The 14,807-nt window shown below is 30.7% G+C and overlaps 1 protein-coding gene across 1 annotated transcript; it reads left to right on the top strand.

The window, feature by feature from the left end:
• Window positions 1-7,696: 7,696 nt before the first annotated feature.
• On the top strand, window positions 7,697-14,347 carry LOC110665360 (kinesin-like protein KIN-5D). The gene is made up of 23 exons (XM_058143235.1): window positions 7,697-7,900; window positions 8,291-8,506; window positions 8,741-8,870; window positions 9,033-9,188; window positions 9,272-9,748; window positions 9,942-10,039; window positions 10,140-10,296; window positions 10,439-10,508; window positions 10,629-10,705; window positions 10,797-10,850; window positions 10,943-11,023; window positions 11,113-11,224; window positions 11,446-11,532; window positions 11,616-11,791; window positions 11,869-12,030; window positions 12,103-12,210; window positions 12,318-12,476; window positions 12,566-12,649; window positions 12,761-12,966; window positions 13,080-13,181; window positions 13,256-13,365; window positions 13,447-13,598; window positions 13,859-14,347. Exons 2-23 carry the CDS (start codon window positions 8,334-8,336, stop codon window positions 14,075-14,077), a joined length of 3,150 nt encoding a protein of 1,049 aa, XP_057999218.1. The 5' UTR covers window positions 7,697-7,900; window positions 8,291-8,333; the 3' UTR covers window positions 14,078-14,347.
• The last annotated feature ends 460 nt before the right edge of the window (window positions 14,348-14,807 follow it).

The following is a 14,807-nucleotide window of genomic DNA, read 5'->3' as shown; positions in this document are numbered from 1 at the left end:
TTTTTTATTATTCATCAATGAACACGTTTTATATATTTTTCTTTATTTTTTTTGTAAAAAATAAAGTTATAATTTTCTTAGTAAATAGAAAATAAAAAATAAAAAAATGTTTTCCATCCGTAAACAGTCTTAATTATCTGCTCATGGTGAATAAGAAATTGGGGCACTTTTGGTTTGAATAATTATATATGACTAGCATGATCTGCCTATGCTTTCTTTCATCATCAATTTTAATTTTTATCTTTTCTAAAGTTCTATGTTATTTCTCACTTATTATAGAACACTATGGTGTTCCCTTATAAATAAATATTCAATTTTTCCTCATTTGTAGGAGTAAAACTCATATTTTTTTCACTAACAGAGCATGTGCTCTAAAAGAGCCAGTAATCCCTCAGTGAAGTATATGGCAGATTCTTGAATATCAGCTACCAGTCATTCCACTTGATTTTCTAGTGTTATAACTATAGATCAAGATAGAACAATACCTACAAAATAAGGGTCTGGATACTAATTTGTTTGGAACTGTTGCTGTAGCAGTGGTTTTGGCAAGGGTAAAAAAAAAAAAAAAAGTTAAATTCCTTGGCTATTATCCATCTTCAATGGGTAGGGGCCGGATTTCGTAATTCACATTAGCCCAAATTGAAAAAGGTTTTTCTTTTGATTTAAGCTCAATTTTGCAAAGCTTTGAAGTAAGGCGATTTTGAACTACGGCTACACAAGAACTCAATAATGCAAAGCTGTTGGGGGATTGGATTCATCTCACCTATATCTCTCAAACCATTGATCATCAATTTTTCTTTTCATATAGAAAATCTTACTAATTTAGCACCAAATTGTTCAGATTCCCATTTTTTAAGAGAGGATGGAGTGTTAGCAGATTGAATCTTATGAAACAAACAATTAAAGATTGATAATTGATTCCTATCTCCACCCATTTAAAATCAAGGTGAGCCTGGTAAAAAGAAAGGGTAGGACAAAGATTAGATATATAATTCATATCAAAGGTTAGGCAATCTAATTTAAATTAAGATGTTTTGGTCATACCGCTCTGATATCAATTATAACACTTTCTTAAATAATTTTCAGACCCTAAATCAAGCTCAAAATGAGTAAACCAAGTTATTTTAGTAGTTAAAGTTATACACTAATATTGGATATGAAACAAAAGACGATACAATTAGCCTGGAAGGAAGGACTAGGGTGCATGAGGGCAGGTTCTACTCCCACTTAACTGGAAGAAAGGACTTCCGTTTTTGCAATATGGTATCCAAATTCCAACCACCACAATTAGGTAATATGTTAATTGAAGCCTATTTGATATTGCATTTACTCTTACTTTCTTTGTAATAATTAAAAACTCTTTCTAAATTAGTATATGTGTTACAATCAAGCACCAAAAGACATATGTAAACATAATAAATAGGGAATTTGTTTGTTTTCTATTCTTGTTATATTCTTGTTCTTAATGCTGCATCCAAAATGTCATTGTCTTTGATCTCTAATTTTAAGTCTACCCAGTGTTGCTTTTTGGGTGTTTGCTTTTTCCTCCATACTAGTTTTGTGATGTTGAAGTTTGAAGATAAGTGTGCTGCCAAGCCTGTCAGAATCATGCACCAATCTACCAGCAGTCTTAACAGATACGGTGCATGCCTTTCACTGATCTTGATTTATGCTATGAATCAATCACAGGCCAATGCTCGCTTCAAGTAAAGGTCACGCAACAAATTGCACAAGAAACATACATGGCACCCAGTGATATATACCTTCCCAACATAGCAAAATAGAAGTTTCTGATTTTCTCTAAAATTCATTGATAAAAACAGTGTAATTCCATTCGGTTCAATCTTGCATTTTGAGTAATTTAATTATTTTTATTTTGCCGATTCGGTTTTGTTTTGAACCAAACCGATTGAATATTCAATCCTAAACAAAATTAATTTATATTTTTAAACAAGAATAATGGTATGCGATCTAATATTAAAATGTAATTTTCGTGAATATAGAGGACGAGCCAATATCTTAAATCAACTTATAAGCAAACATCTCATGATGGATGTTGTCTCACATTAATTTGGGATAGGATGTTTATGTTATATATAAGATCTATACAAATCTCTTACCCTTAAGCTAACTTTTGGTTTAGGCTCAGTCTAATGTTATGCTTAGATTTTTTGGCTCATAGCACTTGGATCCCTACCTTATAAGGAATTATGTTTATGGGCAAACTTCCTCCACTTAAATTAGCTTTTTTGAATAGAGTTAGATCCAGTCTAATTTCTATTCGGTGTGCAACACATGGAAGAGGTAGATTGATGAGAAAAAAGATCTCTATTTTAGGTAGGTAACTACTTCATTCTTTAACAAAGATAAAAGTGACGTTATTCCAAACTGGAACTCTATGTGAGTAAGATGGGGTATTGTGATTGCCTGCTGTTCCGTCAAAAAGCTTAGTTGAGATGATTTCTTAAATCATGGGACCATTAATGTTTTCCTTTCCAAGCAATTATAGATAGGGTGAGCAATTTTCGGTTAGAATCGAAAATTTGAATTAATTGAATTTAATTAATTTAATTTATTCAATTAATTTAATTTGATTAATTATTTTTGAAAATTTTAATTTTTTAATTCGGTTATTTTATTAAATTTATTTTAAAATGAAAAAAATAAATTGAATCAAATTTTTAAAAGACTTTTTTTCTTTGTTTAGCCACACAGGTTGAAGTGTAAATGGAGGATGTGAGGAGGATGTTAGTCATAGGATTAAAGCCAGATGATTGAAGTGGAGACGTGCCACAGGAGTTTTATGTGAACGCAAGTTTCCCAATATGTTGAAAGAAAAATTTTACCGTACAGCTATACGACCGACCATGTTATATGGTAGTGAGTGTTGGACACTGAAGGAGTCGTATGTGTCTAAGATAAGAGTTGCAGAGATGAGAATGTTAAGGTGGATGAGTAACTATACTAAACTAGATAAAGTCCGTAACGAGAATATTAGAGAAAAGGTAGGAGTTGTGCCAATTGAGGATAAGTTGAGAGAAGGGAGATTGAGGTGGTTTGGTCATGTGAAACGTAGACATACAGAGGCTTCGTAGAACACATTAGGTTTAGGTTGGAGGATAGAAGGAAAAAAATGGGTCGACATAAACTGACTTGAAAAAAAATAGTACAACATGACTTAGAAACATTACACATTTTCGAGGATTTAACTAAAAATCGTTTAGAGTGGAGAAAGAGAATTTTAGTTGAGTCGAGTTTAGCCACACAGGTTTATATCAACCCAAACCAATAAGTTCATGCTAAGAATCAAATCGAAAAACCAAATTGAACAAAAATTTTAATACAATTCAATTCAATTCTCTCACTAATCAATTAAATATAGTTAATTATCTTTTTAATTTTTCTAATTTAATTTAAAATCAACTGACCAAATGTTCTCCCCGATTACAAAGCATTAGACTTGAGCCCTAATCTTCATGGGCCAGATTCAGCTCTTCCCTCATACGCATATCAAGTGCCTCAGATTTTTATCTCTCTTAAATTTATATGAATTTATTACTTTTAGTTGCTTGAATTGCTCTCTCAACAATTAGCTAGCTAGCAATTAGGGGACATGTTTGAGAATCCTATGAGAAAAAGAAGCATATTTTTCATAGTGGAAAGAATCAGGACCTCCTTTTTCCATATGAATAATGTCAGTGGAAAAAGCTCATTGCACATATCATAGAGTATGTCCCCAGAAACAGTTCCTCAAGAATATATAGAAGAGAAGGCATGGCATGAGTCTGACAATTCCTACATTTTCTTTTGTCCCAATTGCACCTGAGGTCATCTCGGATATTGGTACAGTGGGGCTCAAAGAATTTCCTTTATTGATAACATTATCCTCTAAATTATTATCATAATTATATATTTTTTTTTGTCTAATAAAAATGAAAAGAAAATAGCAAGTATATTTTCTTAGCTGGGTTCTCATTTGAGATGTTCCTCCTGTTTTTTTGCCCTGCAGAATATAAGATAAAGGCGGAATCAGAAAAAATTATCTAATGCAAAGCCGATCGATCAGATTCAAGAATAATTACAATTTTCGTTTGACAAACATAATAAATATATTTAAACAATTGCCAATTAGGGGTAGTCTGATTGGTCTTCCCATTTAAGGTGTAGAAAGTGAGAAAGTGTTGAATTCGAATCTCTCCGTCTACCTTCTCTAAGATCTCTCATCTTTGTGTGAAAAAGAGGAGGACCACTTTTGCTAATGTGTAGCCCACTAATTATAATTAATTTATTGTACCTTCCTTGAATATATATATATATATATATATATATATATATATATATATATATATATATATATATATAAAAGCACCGAAAACATGTCTCTTAATTCTGAAACAAAATGTGTAAAATGGGACTTTGGATTTTCTCATTTTAGCCAACTGTACCGCAAAGATTACCAATTTAATTCCATGTTCTAACAAAGTCTTTTGTCTTTCCTCTTTTTTGGACCTTATATTAATTTTACATAATTACCTATAAAACATAATTTAATTGGACTCCCATAACAATGAAAAATAAATAGCCCTGAATTTAAACTCTATTTATTAAATATTGGTTGATTAATATTAATAATTTAATAAATTTTAATTTTATAATATTAAAATTATTTTTAAAATTATGAGATCATGAATTTAAATATTTATGAGTTTATGATAAATTAAAAAAATAATATATATATATATATTATAAAATAGGAGATTTTAGCAATCTTATTACATAAATTTAAAAAAAATTATAATTTTTCCTGAGTCATGTTTATAGTTTACTATAAATAAATATTTAATATTATATATATAATAATAATAATAAGAATAAATAAATAAATAAATAAAAACTTCAGTTGAAGCTTGTTTGAGAGCGAAGCTTTGAAAAGGTGGATCTAAGAGCGTAATAGAAGGGCATATTTGGTATTATTGTTAAAATTATTATTGAAAAATTATTTTTTTAAATATTTTAATCGAAGAATATTAAAAATAATTTTAAATTAAATTTTATAAATTTTAATTATAAGAATATTAAAATAATAAAATAATTTTTTTCAAACTACTTTTAACAACATTGAAAATGATTTTTTTTTATTTTAAGAAAAATAATTTCAGCTCTTAAAACGTAATGTTAAACAGGCACGAAAGAGAAAGAGAAGAAGGATATTATTTTTTAAATCAAAAGGAACCATAAGCATGTGCCTTTCTCACTTTATTTTTTATATTTTATAATGCTTCGACACTTAAAAATAGATTAATTATATTTCTGATTAAAATAAAAATTAAATATATATTATTAATTTAATATTATAATTAAATAATAAAAAATACTTTCATAGAAAAATATTTTTTATATGTAATTTATTTTTTAAAAATAAATAGAACCTTAATTTATTCAATAATCTATTTTTAAAAAAAATTAATATATAATTAAAATTTTAATTTAATAACATTGAATTCTGTATCAAAATTGTGAAATTACTGATTTGAATTCTAGTAATTAATGTTGACGGTCTTATAAATTAAGCGATTAAGAGTTTAAATTACAATTATTTTTTTTATACATAAAAAACGAAAAGCTTAAAATGGATTTCTCCTAATTTGAATTGTGGCAGCGCCAATTTAACCCAATGTTTCTTCTTGGAATTATCAAATGATTTTATTGTCCTTAGTGAAAGCTATTACAAAATTTCATAATTAATAATATGGTACTATTGAAGCTGATGTTAAGAGAAAATTTTAAAAATTGAAACTCAAATTCTAAGATCCAAAATTATGGGGGACCCAATGTATTGCTGGCCAAAGCAAAAGGGAAGGGAGCCTTGATAATAGTTCATTGCTCAAAATTCAAAATATATTTATGTTATTTATTTTATAATAATTAATTACATGCCTTTTATATATTTTTTTATATAAACTAATTATTAAATTTCTGAAGCATAAAAAATTAATATAAACTAATTATTTGATATAATAATATTAATTATTTTAATAGCTATTAATTATTTTAATAATTATCAGCTGTTTTACTAGCTGTTAGTAATTAACTATTATATAATGATTTAAAGCAGGAGTATTCAGTGTAAATAATTATTAGATTAATAGTTAAATATAAAAATAGTTATATTATTTTGTTTATTATTATCAAAATACTCTCTCAACCCCCTAAAAATAGATTTTCATGAATCGCTTCATTAACCTCTAAATACTATCATAAATATTATATAATCAAACTGAATAAATATAAATATGAGAGGTAATGATTTGATTATGATCAAAATATTAAACGTTACCTTAAAAGTTACTGCCGAATAGATCCTAATATCTATATCAAATAAAGAAAGATTTTAAGTTCTTGACCTCAATTAAAAAATTATTGAATAAACAAATAGATAATTGATCGCATTAAAAAAAAAAATGAAATTCATTCATTTAGCAATGGGCAATAGAGTAAAGCCTACATCTACGAGGAAGAATTATAGGTCGCAACAGTATATCTTCTTATTTTCTTCAAGAAAAGGAAGAAAAAAAAAATTATGAGATTTATGAGTTGACATTATATACAAATGAGTCTTTGTGTTTTAAAAATAATTTATTTAATCTTTGAATGAAGTTAAAAAAAAAATGGGTAAAAAGAACATACACATATAACTTAATTAGAAATATATATTTTTTTAAGTTAAACCATTAGTAGTTTCAGGCTAAATGCGATAACTTATTTTTATAAAAATTATTAAATTTATTTTTTTTATAAAATTTATTAAATTTTAATTGAATTTCATAAAAATTATTATAATTTAAAATTTAAGATTTACATATTAATTTATTACCATGTCAATCATTTTATAAATAAAATTATTTTATTTTATTAATTTTTATTAAAAAAAATAAAATACATAAAATAGATGTGTTTAACTTGAAAATCTTTATTAAAATTTTAATAAAAAATAGTTGATATATTAATAAATTAATCAGAAAGCCTTTATAAAAATTAAATGTACTTATGTATTTTATTTAAAAATAATAATAAAATAAAATAATTTTATTTATAAAGTAATTAAAAAATTAAATATTCAATTACAATAATTTTTATAAAATTAAATAAAATTAAATAAATTTTATAAAAAAATATTAATTTTAATAATTTTTATAAAAATACTTATAAAATTAAGAGAATTATCTCAAATTCCAGTGTGGTTTCCATCAACCCAGTACCATTCTCATTATTTTAAAGATTAATTTATATATCTCTAATTTTGAAACTCTTTTTCTATACATTAGAATTCTATAATTATCAAATATTCACATTTTATTAATAAAATTAAAATTATCTATTGCATTTCTATGAATTTTTAAATGATATGGGAATGAATCCTGGAAGATTTAATGTTTTATGAATAATAAAACAATATAGGGATATCTTAAAAAATAATGTTATTCATAATAATAATAATAATAATAATAATAATAATGAATTTACAAATTAAGGATTATTTTTTTATTTTTTTTAAATTCATTATTATAACGGTCGGATAGGGGATCTATGTAACGGCGTTTAGGGGGTCCAACACTCAGAAAAGCCCTCCACGCGTATTCAACCGTAACGGCATCACGCTTCCAGTTTCTATTTTTAGCTTTCAAAATCAAATCTGAACATATCCACAGTACACAGTCCACTTCTTCTCTTTCTTACTCCATTTTTATATCCTCTGATAATTAAATAAAAATATAAAAATCTCTAGAAATTGTCGCCATTGTTGCAGAGAATCTCTTGGTCTTAAGCTCTTCAATTTTTATTATTATTATTATTTTTTTCTTTCTAAAAGGCCGGCTTTTGAATAATCCATCCTCTTAAAGTAAGTTTCCGATTTAGTTCAATTTTTTTTGGATCCATGTTCGATTTACCAATGTATATGTAAATTTAAGGAAAATTTTTCTGTACAGAAATTTGTTCGTGCATTTGTATTTGTTTAGCTGAACTTCACATTTCATTGTTCACTTTTCTTGTGTTGTGAGTTGAGTTGAGTTGACTCAGTGAGTTGTATAAGTTTAGTTAAGGATCGAGGATTGAGCAATGTAGCTTTATGGAAATTTTCATTCTTTTTCCTTTAATGATTGAGTCAAATGCAGAGGTAGATTGTTAAATTTTCTGCCTTTCTTCTTGTTAAGAGTGAATTAACAATTATTTATTTTTTTTTTTGGGAAATATTTGTTTAGTTGACTGGGTAAGTTGTATTGTATTTCAGGGAAAAGCTTGAGATTGGAATAGTATTTCAAAGCTAGAGCCAGATGGATTCTTCGCAGTTACAGCAGAGAAGAGGGGGTCTGGTTTCGCTATCGCCATCACAGACTCCTCGGTCAAGTGATAAAGCAGCTCGAGATCTGCGATCAGGGGAAACAAATTCGAGTAGCAAACAAGATAAAGAAAAGGGTGTCAATGTACAAGTCATTGTGCGTTGCAGGTCAGTTGAACCGTTAGATTTGTAATTGGTCTAAATTTAATTTAGCAATATTATATTGCAATTGGATTATTAAAACTCGCATTTGGATGTTAGCCAGTGAATGGATTTGAGTTTGTTTCTCTTATGAGTTATAATTGAAAGTTTTTTCGTACATTACGTCATTTTTTAGGTTGCATTAGTTAATTTGTTGGTTAAATTTGAAGATGATTTCTGATTGGTGTTTGCCTTTTGCAGGCCATTGAGTGAAGATGAGTTGAGAGTACATACTCCAGTGGTGGTCACTTGTAATGAGGGTAAAAGGGAAGTTTCAGCTATTCAGAATATTGCTAACAAGCAGATTGATAGAACCTTTCTATTTGACAAGGTTTGGCCCCTCTTTATTTCAGTTTCATTAATGTGTGCTTTTTGATCTTTTAGAAAGTTAGAAAAATGGAGGAGCATGATCTGTGCATTTTGTATTTTTAGTTATTTATTTGCAGACATGATAACCTGCAACAATGGTTATAACATCAAATAATTCGTTTAGGTTTTTGGTCCAACATCCCAACAAAAAGACTTGTATGACCTGGCAGTGTCTCCAATCGTGTATGAAGTTCTTGAGGGTTATAACTGCACCATCTTTGCCTATGGTCAGACAGGGACAGGAAAGACATATACAATGGAAGGAGGAGCCAGGAAAAAGGTATGATTTTGCTGGACATGTTTCTATATTATTCTTTCCTTTTTCTATGCAAATATTTCCAATTGTAATCCATTCTTTTGCAGAATGGGGAATTTCCAAGTGACGCCGGTGTCATCCCAAGAGCAGTTAAACAAATTTTTGACATATTAGAAGCTCAGAATGCTGAGTATAGCATGAAAGTTACATTTTTGGAGCTGTACAATGAGGAAATAACAGATCTTTTGGCCCTGGAGGAAACTTCAAAATTTATAGATGACAAATCTAAGAAACCTATAGCCCTTATGGAAGATGGAAAAGGGGGTGTTTTTGTAAGAGGCTTGGAAGAAGAGATAGTCTGCACTGCAAATGAAATTTACAAATTCTTGGAGAAGGGTTCTGCAAAAAGGCGGACAGCAGAGACTTTACTTAACAAGCAAAGTAGTCGCTCTCACTCAATATTTTCCATCACCATCCACATTAAAGAATGTACTTCTGAGGGTGAAGAGATGATCAAATGTGGAAAGCTGAATCTAGTTGACCTTGCTGGTTCAGAGAATATTTCACGTTCTGGCGCACGAGAGGTATGTGTAACCAACATTGTTATCACTCTACCCTCTGTACATGTTAATGTGACCAGGACGAGAACATAAGCAATCCATGAGTTTTAGCATGAGTCAAACTAAATTTTCGTACTGTTGTAATTTCTGCAAATATAGGAAAGTGAATAAGTTTTGACTCCTTGAATTGTGATTCTGAAGAAAATGAATCTTGCAGGGCAGAGCAAGAGAGGCAGGGGAGATTAATAAGAGCTTGCTTACACTTGGTCGTGTGATCAATGCTCTTGTTGAGCATTCTGGTCATGTACCATACAGGTATTGTTACTTATAAAGAACATGATAATTCTCATTTGCACCTTTGTTGTGTTTGCAAGCCCCAAAAGTGATATGATGGAAATGTTGACATGGATTCCAGGGATAGCAAACTAACAAGGTTACTAAGAGATTCACTGGGTGGGAAAACAAAGACATGCATAATTGCCACTATATCACCATCTATTCATTGTCTTGAAGAAACACTTAGCACTCTCGATTACGCGCATCGTGCCAAGAATATCAAGAACAAACCAGAGGTCAGTGCTTTCTTTCTATACTAAATGCACTGTTTGAGTTCACTTGCTTATTGGTGTGTATCCATGCTTATTGGTGTGTATCCATGCTTATTTTATGAAGTTATCTTATTACAACATGCTTCATTGTTTGTTGTTTTCTCAGATTAATCAGAAAATGATGAAATCTGCAATGATCAAAGATCTGTACTCTGAAATTGACCGGCTGAAGCAAGGTAGTTCACTGCTTTTACAAAATTCTTAAAAAATGCAGCTTAGTTATTTTCAGATGATGGGACCTTGTCCTTGAAAAGTGATTAATTTGATGCGTCAATTTATCCATCTTGTTTGATTAGAGGTGTATGCCGCAAGAGAAAAAAATGGAATCTATATACCACGAGATCGCTATCTCCAAGATGAAGCTGAAAAGAAGGTTTACTTCTTACCATGTAATTAGATGGTGTCCTTGTAAGTCTTTTTCTGTGAATAAAAAATGTTGATTCTTTTTGTCTGTCTTGTCCCAGGCAATGGCTGAAAAAATAGAGCGCATGGAACTCGAATCAGAATCCAAGGACAAGGTATTTCCCATTAAGGTTGCATTTCCTTGCTGTTTTATCCAAGTTGCCTGTGCAAAACTTGGGTTAATTATTTTATCTTCGCTTTTGACTAGCAAATAATGGAGCTTCAGGAACTCTACAACTCTCAGCTACTTTTGACAGCAGAATTAAGTGAGAAACTTGGAAAAACTGAGGTAACCGTATTTATGTGTTACAGCCTACAGCTTTTCCTGCTTTCATATCTGTATGAGATTTGAACTTTCTCTCTTCATTGTAAATCCAGAAAAAGCTCGAGGAAACTGAAAATTCATTGTTTGATCTCGAAGAAAAACACAAACAGGCAAATGCAACAATAAAAGAGAAGGAGTTTTTGATATCTAATCTCCTCAAATCTGGTAAGCTAAGTAATGGTTTCCATTCTCCTAGTTTCAATATTTATGTGCTGAATTTGTCATGTGATCAGGATTTGATACATTCACCCATTGGAGTTGAGAACTTCCCCTAATAATTTCCTTGAAATGATTCATTTTTTTATGGGTTTATACAGTTTGACTACAAGTCCTTTAAATGTTAATACAATTGGTTAGCTTAACAATGACCTTTATTCATCTTTCAGAGAAAGCTCTTGTTGAACGTGCATTTGAGCTTCAAGCAGAACTAGAAAATGCTGCATCAGATATATCTAGTTTATTTGCCAAAATTGGTTTGTTTTAGTTTGAAAGTTGACTTAGTTTTGGGGTATCATCTTTCACAAACTATTTTTAGCTGATAATGGTTGGTTTCCAGAGCGGAAAGATAAAATTGAAGATGGAAACAGAGTACTCATTCAGAAATTTCAGTCCCAATTGACCCAGCAGCTTGAGGTTTTGCATAGGGTTGTTGCATCTTCTGTGACACAACAGGAGCAGCAACTGAAAGACATGGAGAAAGACATGCAGTCTTTCGTGTCAACAAAGGCTGAGGTGTGACTCAAATTAGGTATTAACTTGCATCTTCTTTGTAGTTCTCTGTAATAAGTTTCATTTTGTTATGCATAAAGGCTACCGAAGAACTTCGAGGAAGGGTTGGAAAAATGAAAACCATGTACGGTTCTGGTATCCAAGCTTTGGATGAAATGACTAAGGAGCTTCAGGGAAATTCTCAGTCAACTTTTGGTAGTCTAAACTCTGAAGTTTCCAAGCATTCACACGCTCTTGAGGGTGTAAGCTCCTAATGACCACTTTTTAGTGAACTTCTTTTTCATTCTCTCTGACCTTAGTTATACTTGATTCAGCTTTTTCAAGGAATTGCTTCGGAAGCTGATGCATTGTTAAATGGTCTCCAAAGTAGTCTTCATTCGCAAGAGGAGAAGCTAACTGTGTTTGCAAAACAGCAGCGTGAGGTTTGTAATTCAATGTTCGATTTCAGTAGCACTTTTTTATTGGGAGATGTCTTTAGATTTTTGTCAAATTCAAGTGAGTGATTCCTTTTCATATTTTTGGGCCACAGGCACATTCCAGAGCAGTCCAAACTGCACGATCAGTTTCTAAGTTAACACTGAACTTCTTCAAGACCCTAGACATGCATGCGTCCAACCTGACCCAAATTGTGGAAGAAGCACAAACAGTCAATGATCAGAAATTGTCTGAACTAGAAAAGAAGTTTGAGGTAGTTACAATGGTTTTCTAAAAATCCATGTACCATTTTGTGAGGTCCTTTGTTTTGCTTGTTAATAATGCATTTATTCGTACCCACAGGAGTGTGCTGCTGTTGAAGAAAGGCAATTGTTGGATAAAGTAGCAGAGCTGCTTGCAAATTCAAATGCAAGAAAGAAAAAATTGGTATGAGTCGCTTTGCATGGTAGATCTCATTTGGGGGTGGGTGAGTTGGCTCCTTGAGATTATACAAGTAATGTTCAAGTGGTAACTTGAAACTTAATGCGTGTTCTTTAGGTCCAAATGGCAGTGCATGATCTCCGGCAAAGTGCAAACAGCAGAACCAACAAACTGCAGCAAGAAATGTCAACCATGCAGGATTCCACATCTTCTGTTATAGCTGAATGGACAGTTCATATGGACAAAACAGAAGCCAACTATCTTGAGGACACTTCTGCAGTGGAGAGTGGAAAGAAGGAACTGGAGGATATTCTTCATAACTGGTATGGGCTACTTTTGCAGTCAAATTAGTTAGTTACATGCCACTTTTTGGTTCTGGTTTGGTATGGAATAATTGTCTACGTTTTCTGAATTTATTGCTTTCAAACCTGTTCAGTTTGAACAAGGCAAGAATGGGTGCACAACAGTGGAGGAATGCTCAAGAGTCCCTGGTCAACCTAGAAAAGGGCAATGTCGCTTCTGTGAATTCCATTGTTAGGTACGCCAATTCCTATGACTGTCATTTTGTTGTCTCATTTAAGATCATTAAGTTAGCTCTTTGTGTCACTTTAGTGGAGGAATGGAAGCCAATCAAGTCCTACGCACAAGGTTTTCATCTGCCGTATCAACAGCACTTGAAGATGTAGATGTTGCAAACAATAGTTTGCTCTTGTCCATTAATCGTCAGTATCTAATCATTCATGTTCATGGATTAAAATTTGTCTTATCATATTGTTGTCCACTGATGAGCAAAATACTTGCAGATTCATTACAACTTGACCATGATGCTTGTGGAAATCTCAATTCCATGATTGTTCCTTGTTGTGAAGATCTGAGGAAATTGAAGGGTGGTCATTACCATAAGATTGTAGAAATTACAGACAATGCTGGGAAATGTCTTCAGGATGAATACGTGGTAAGACTTTAGTGGTTCCATTGCATCAATGCAAACTTTACTTAATCTCATTGCCCATTTTATCACACATCGGGATTTTGGAGGGAAATATATCCTGAAAACTTTTAAATGCCGCCAAACTGGCAACATGTGCACAACCAATTATAGAACAAAATGCTATTTCTCTAAAACACTTTCAATTACAAGACGTGGAATAGAGTTATTATCTGAATGCATCTACTGTTTGAGCTAGCTAATCTTTTCAATGCTACAACTCATAGGTGGACGAACCATCATCATGTTCAACACCAAGAAAGAGGTCATACAATCTGCCAAGTGTTGCATCAATCGAGGAACTGAGAACTCCTGCTTTTGAGGAATTGTTAAAATCATTCTGGGATTCAAAGTATGCAAAACAAGCAAATGGAGACTTAAAACATTTGGCTGCAGCATATGAAGCTTTGAGAGACTCTAGAGTTCCTCTTACAGCTATTAACTAAAGTAAAATGGAACACGAAAGATAGAAGAAAGAGTGTACGAGCTGTGTACAGAATATATGGGGGTGTGGAGGAGTATGAGATTTCTCTTGCTGATGAGTTCGTTTTAATTAGAAAATTTTGTTTGTTAAATGGAACGTAAAAAAGATATCAACAGCTATACAAATTAATGGAACATGTGTGCCTATTATCATATCATGGTTTATAATTCTGAAGATGTCTCAACAATTAATTTGAGATCAAGAATTAATTGAGTTGTAGATTTGTGTATTATACGTCATGGCTGCAGTTAAGCTATTCACTGTTTTATAATGCAAGTTGTAGATGTGCTTCCATGGATACATTTAAAATCAATGAGAAATTTTGCCATTACTCCTTTTGTAAGTTTAATTATTAAGACTTGTTTATTTTATAAAAAAAGAATTTGTGTGCGGAAATTTTTTTTTTAATAAAAACTATTAACTAAAAATATTTTTATAAAAATAGTGAAAAAAAAACTTTTTAAATTACTGTAGAGAGAGATTTTACTGATCTACGGGTCTGTTAGGATGTGCATAAATTATTGCACTTCAACTGTTTTTTATTTTATTTGTTATAAAATTCCTCTGTTAAGATTTATGTTAATCAATCTTAGTGAAATCTCTAAAAAAATTAAATTTCTTGGCTTAACTGTTTTTTTTTTTAAATAATGGTCACCACTTTATTTATTCAATATAATTAAAAATTATTGATT

Source organism: Hevea brasiliensis, chromosome 1 (genome assembly GCF_030052815.1).
Source record: "Hevea brasiliensis isolate MT/VB/25A 57/8 chromosome 1, ASM3005281v1, whole genome shotgun sequence".
Classification (NCBI taxonomy): domain Eukaryota; kingdom Viridiplantae; phylum Streptophyta; class Magnoliopsida; order Malpighiales; family Euphorbiaceae; genus Hevea; species Hevea brasiliensis.
Note: the sequence above shows the minus strand (reverse complement) of the source record. Positions and strands in the feature narration are given on the sequence as shown.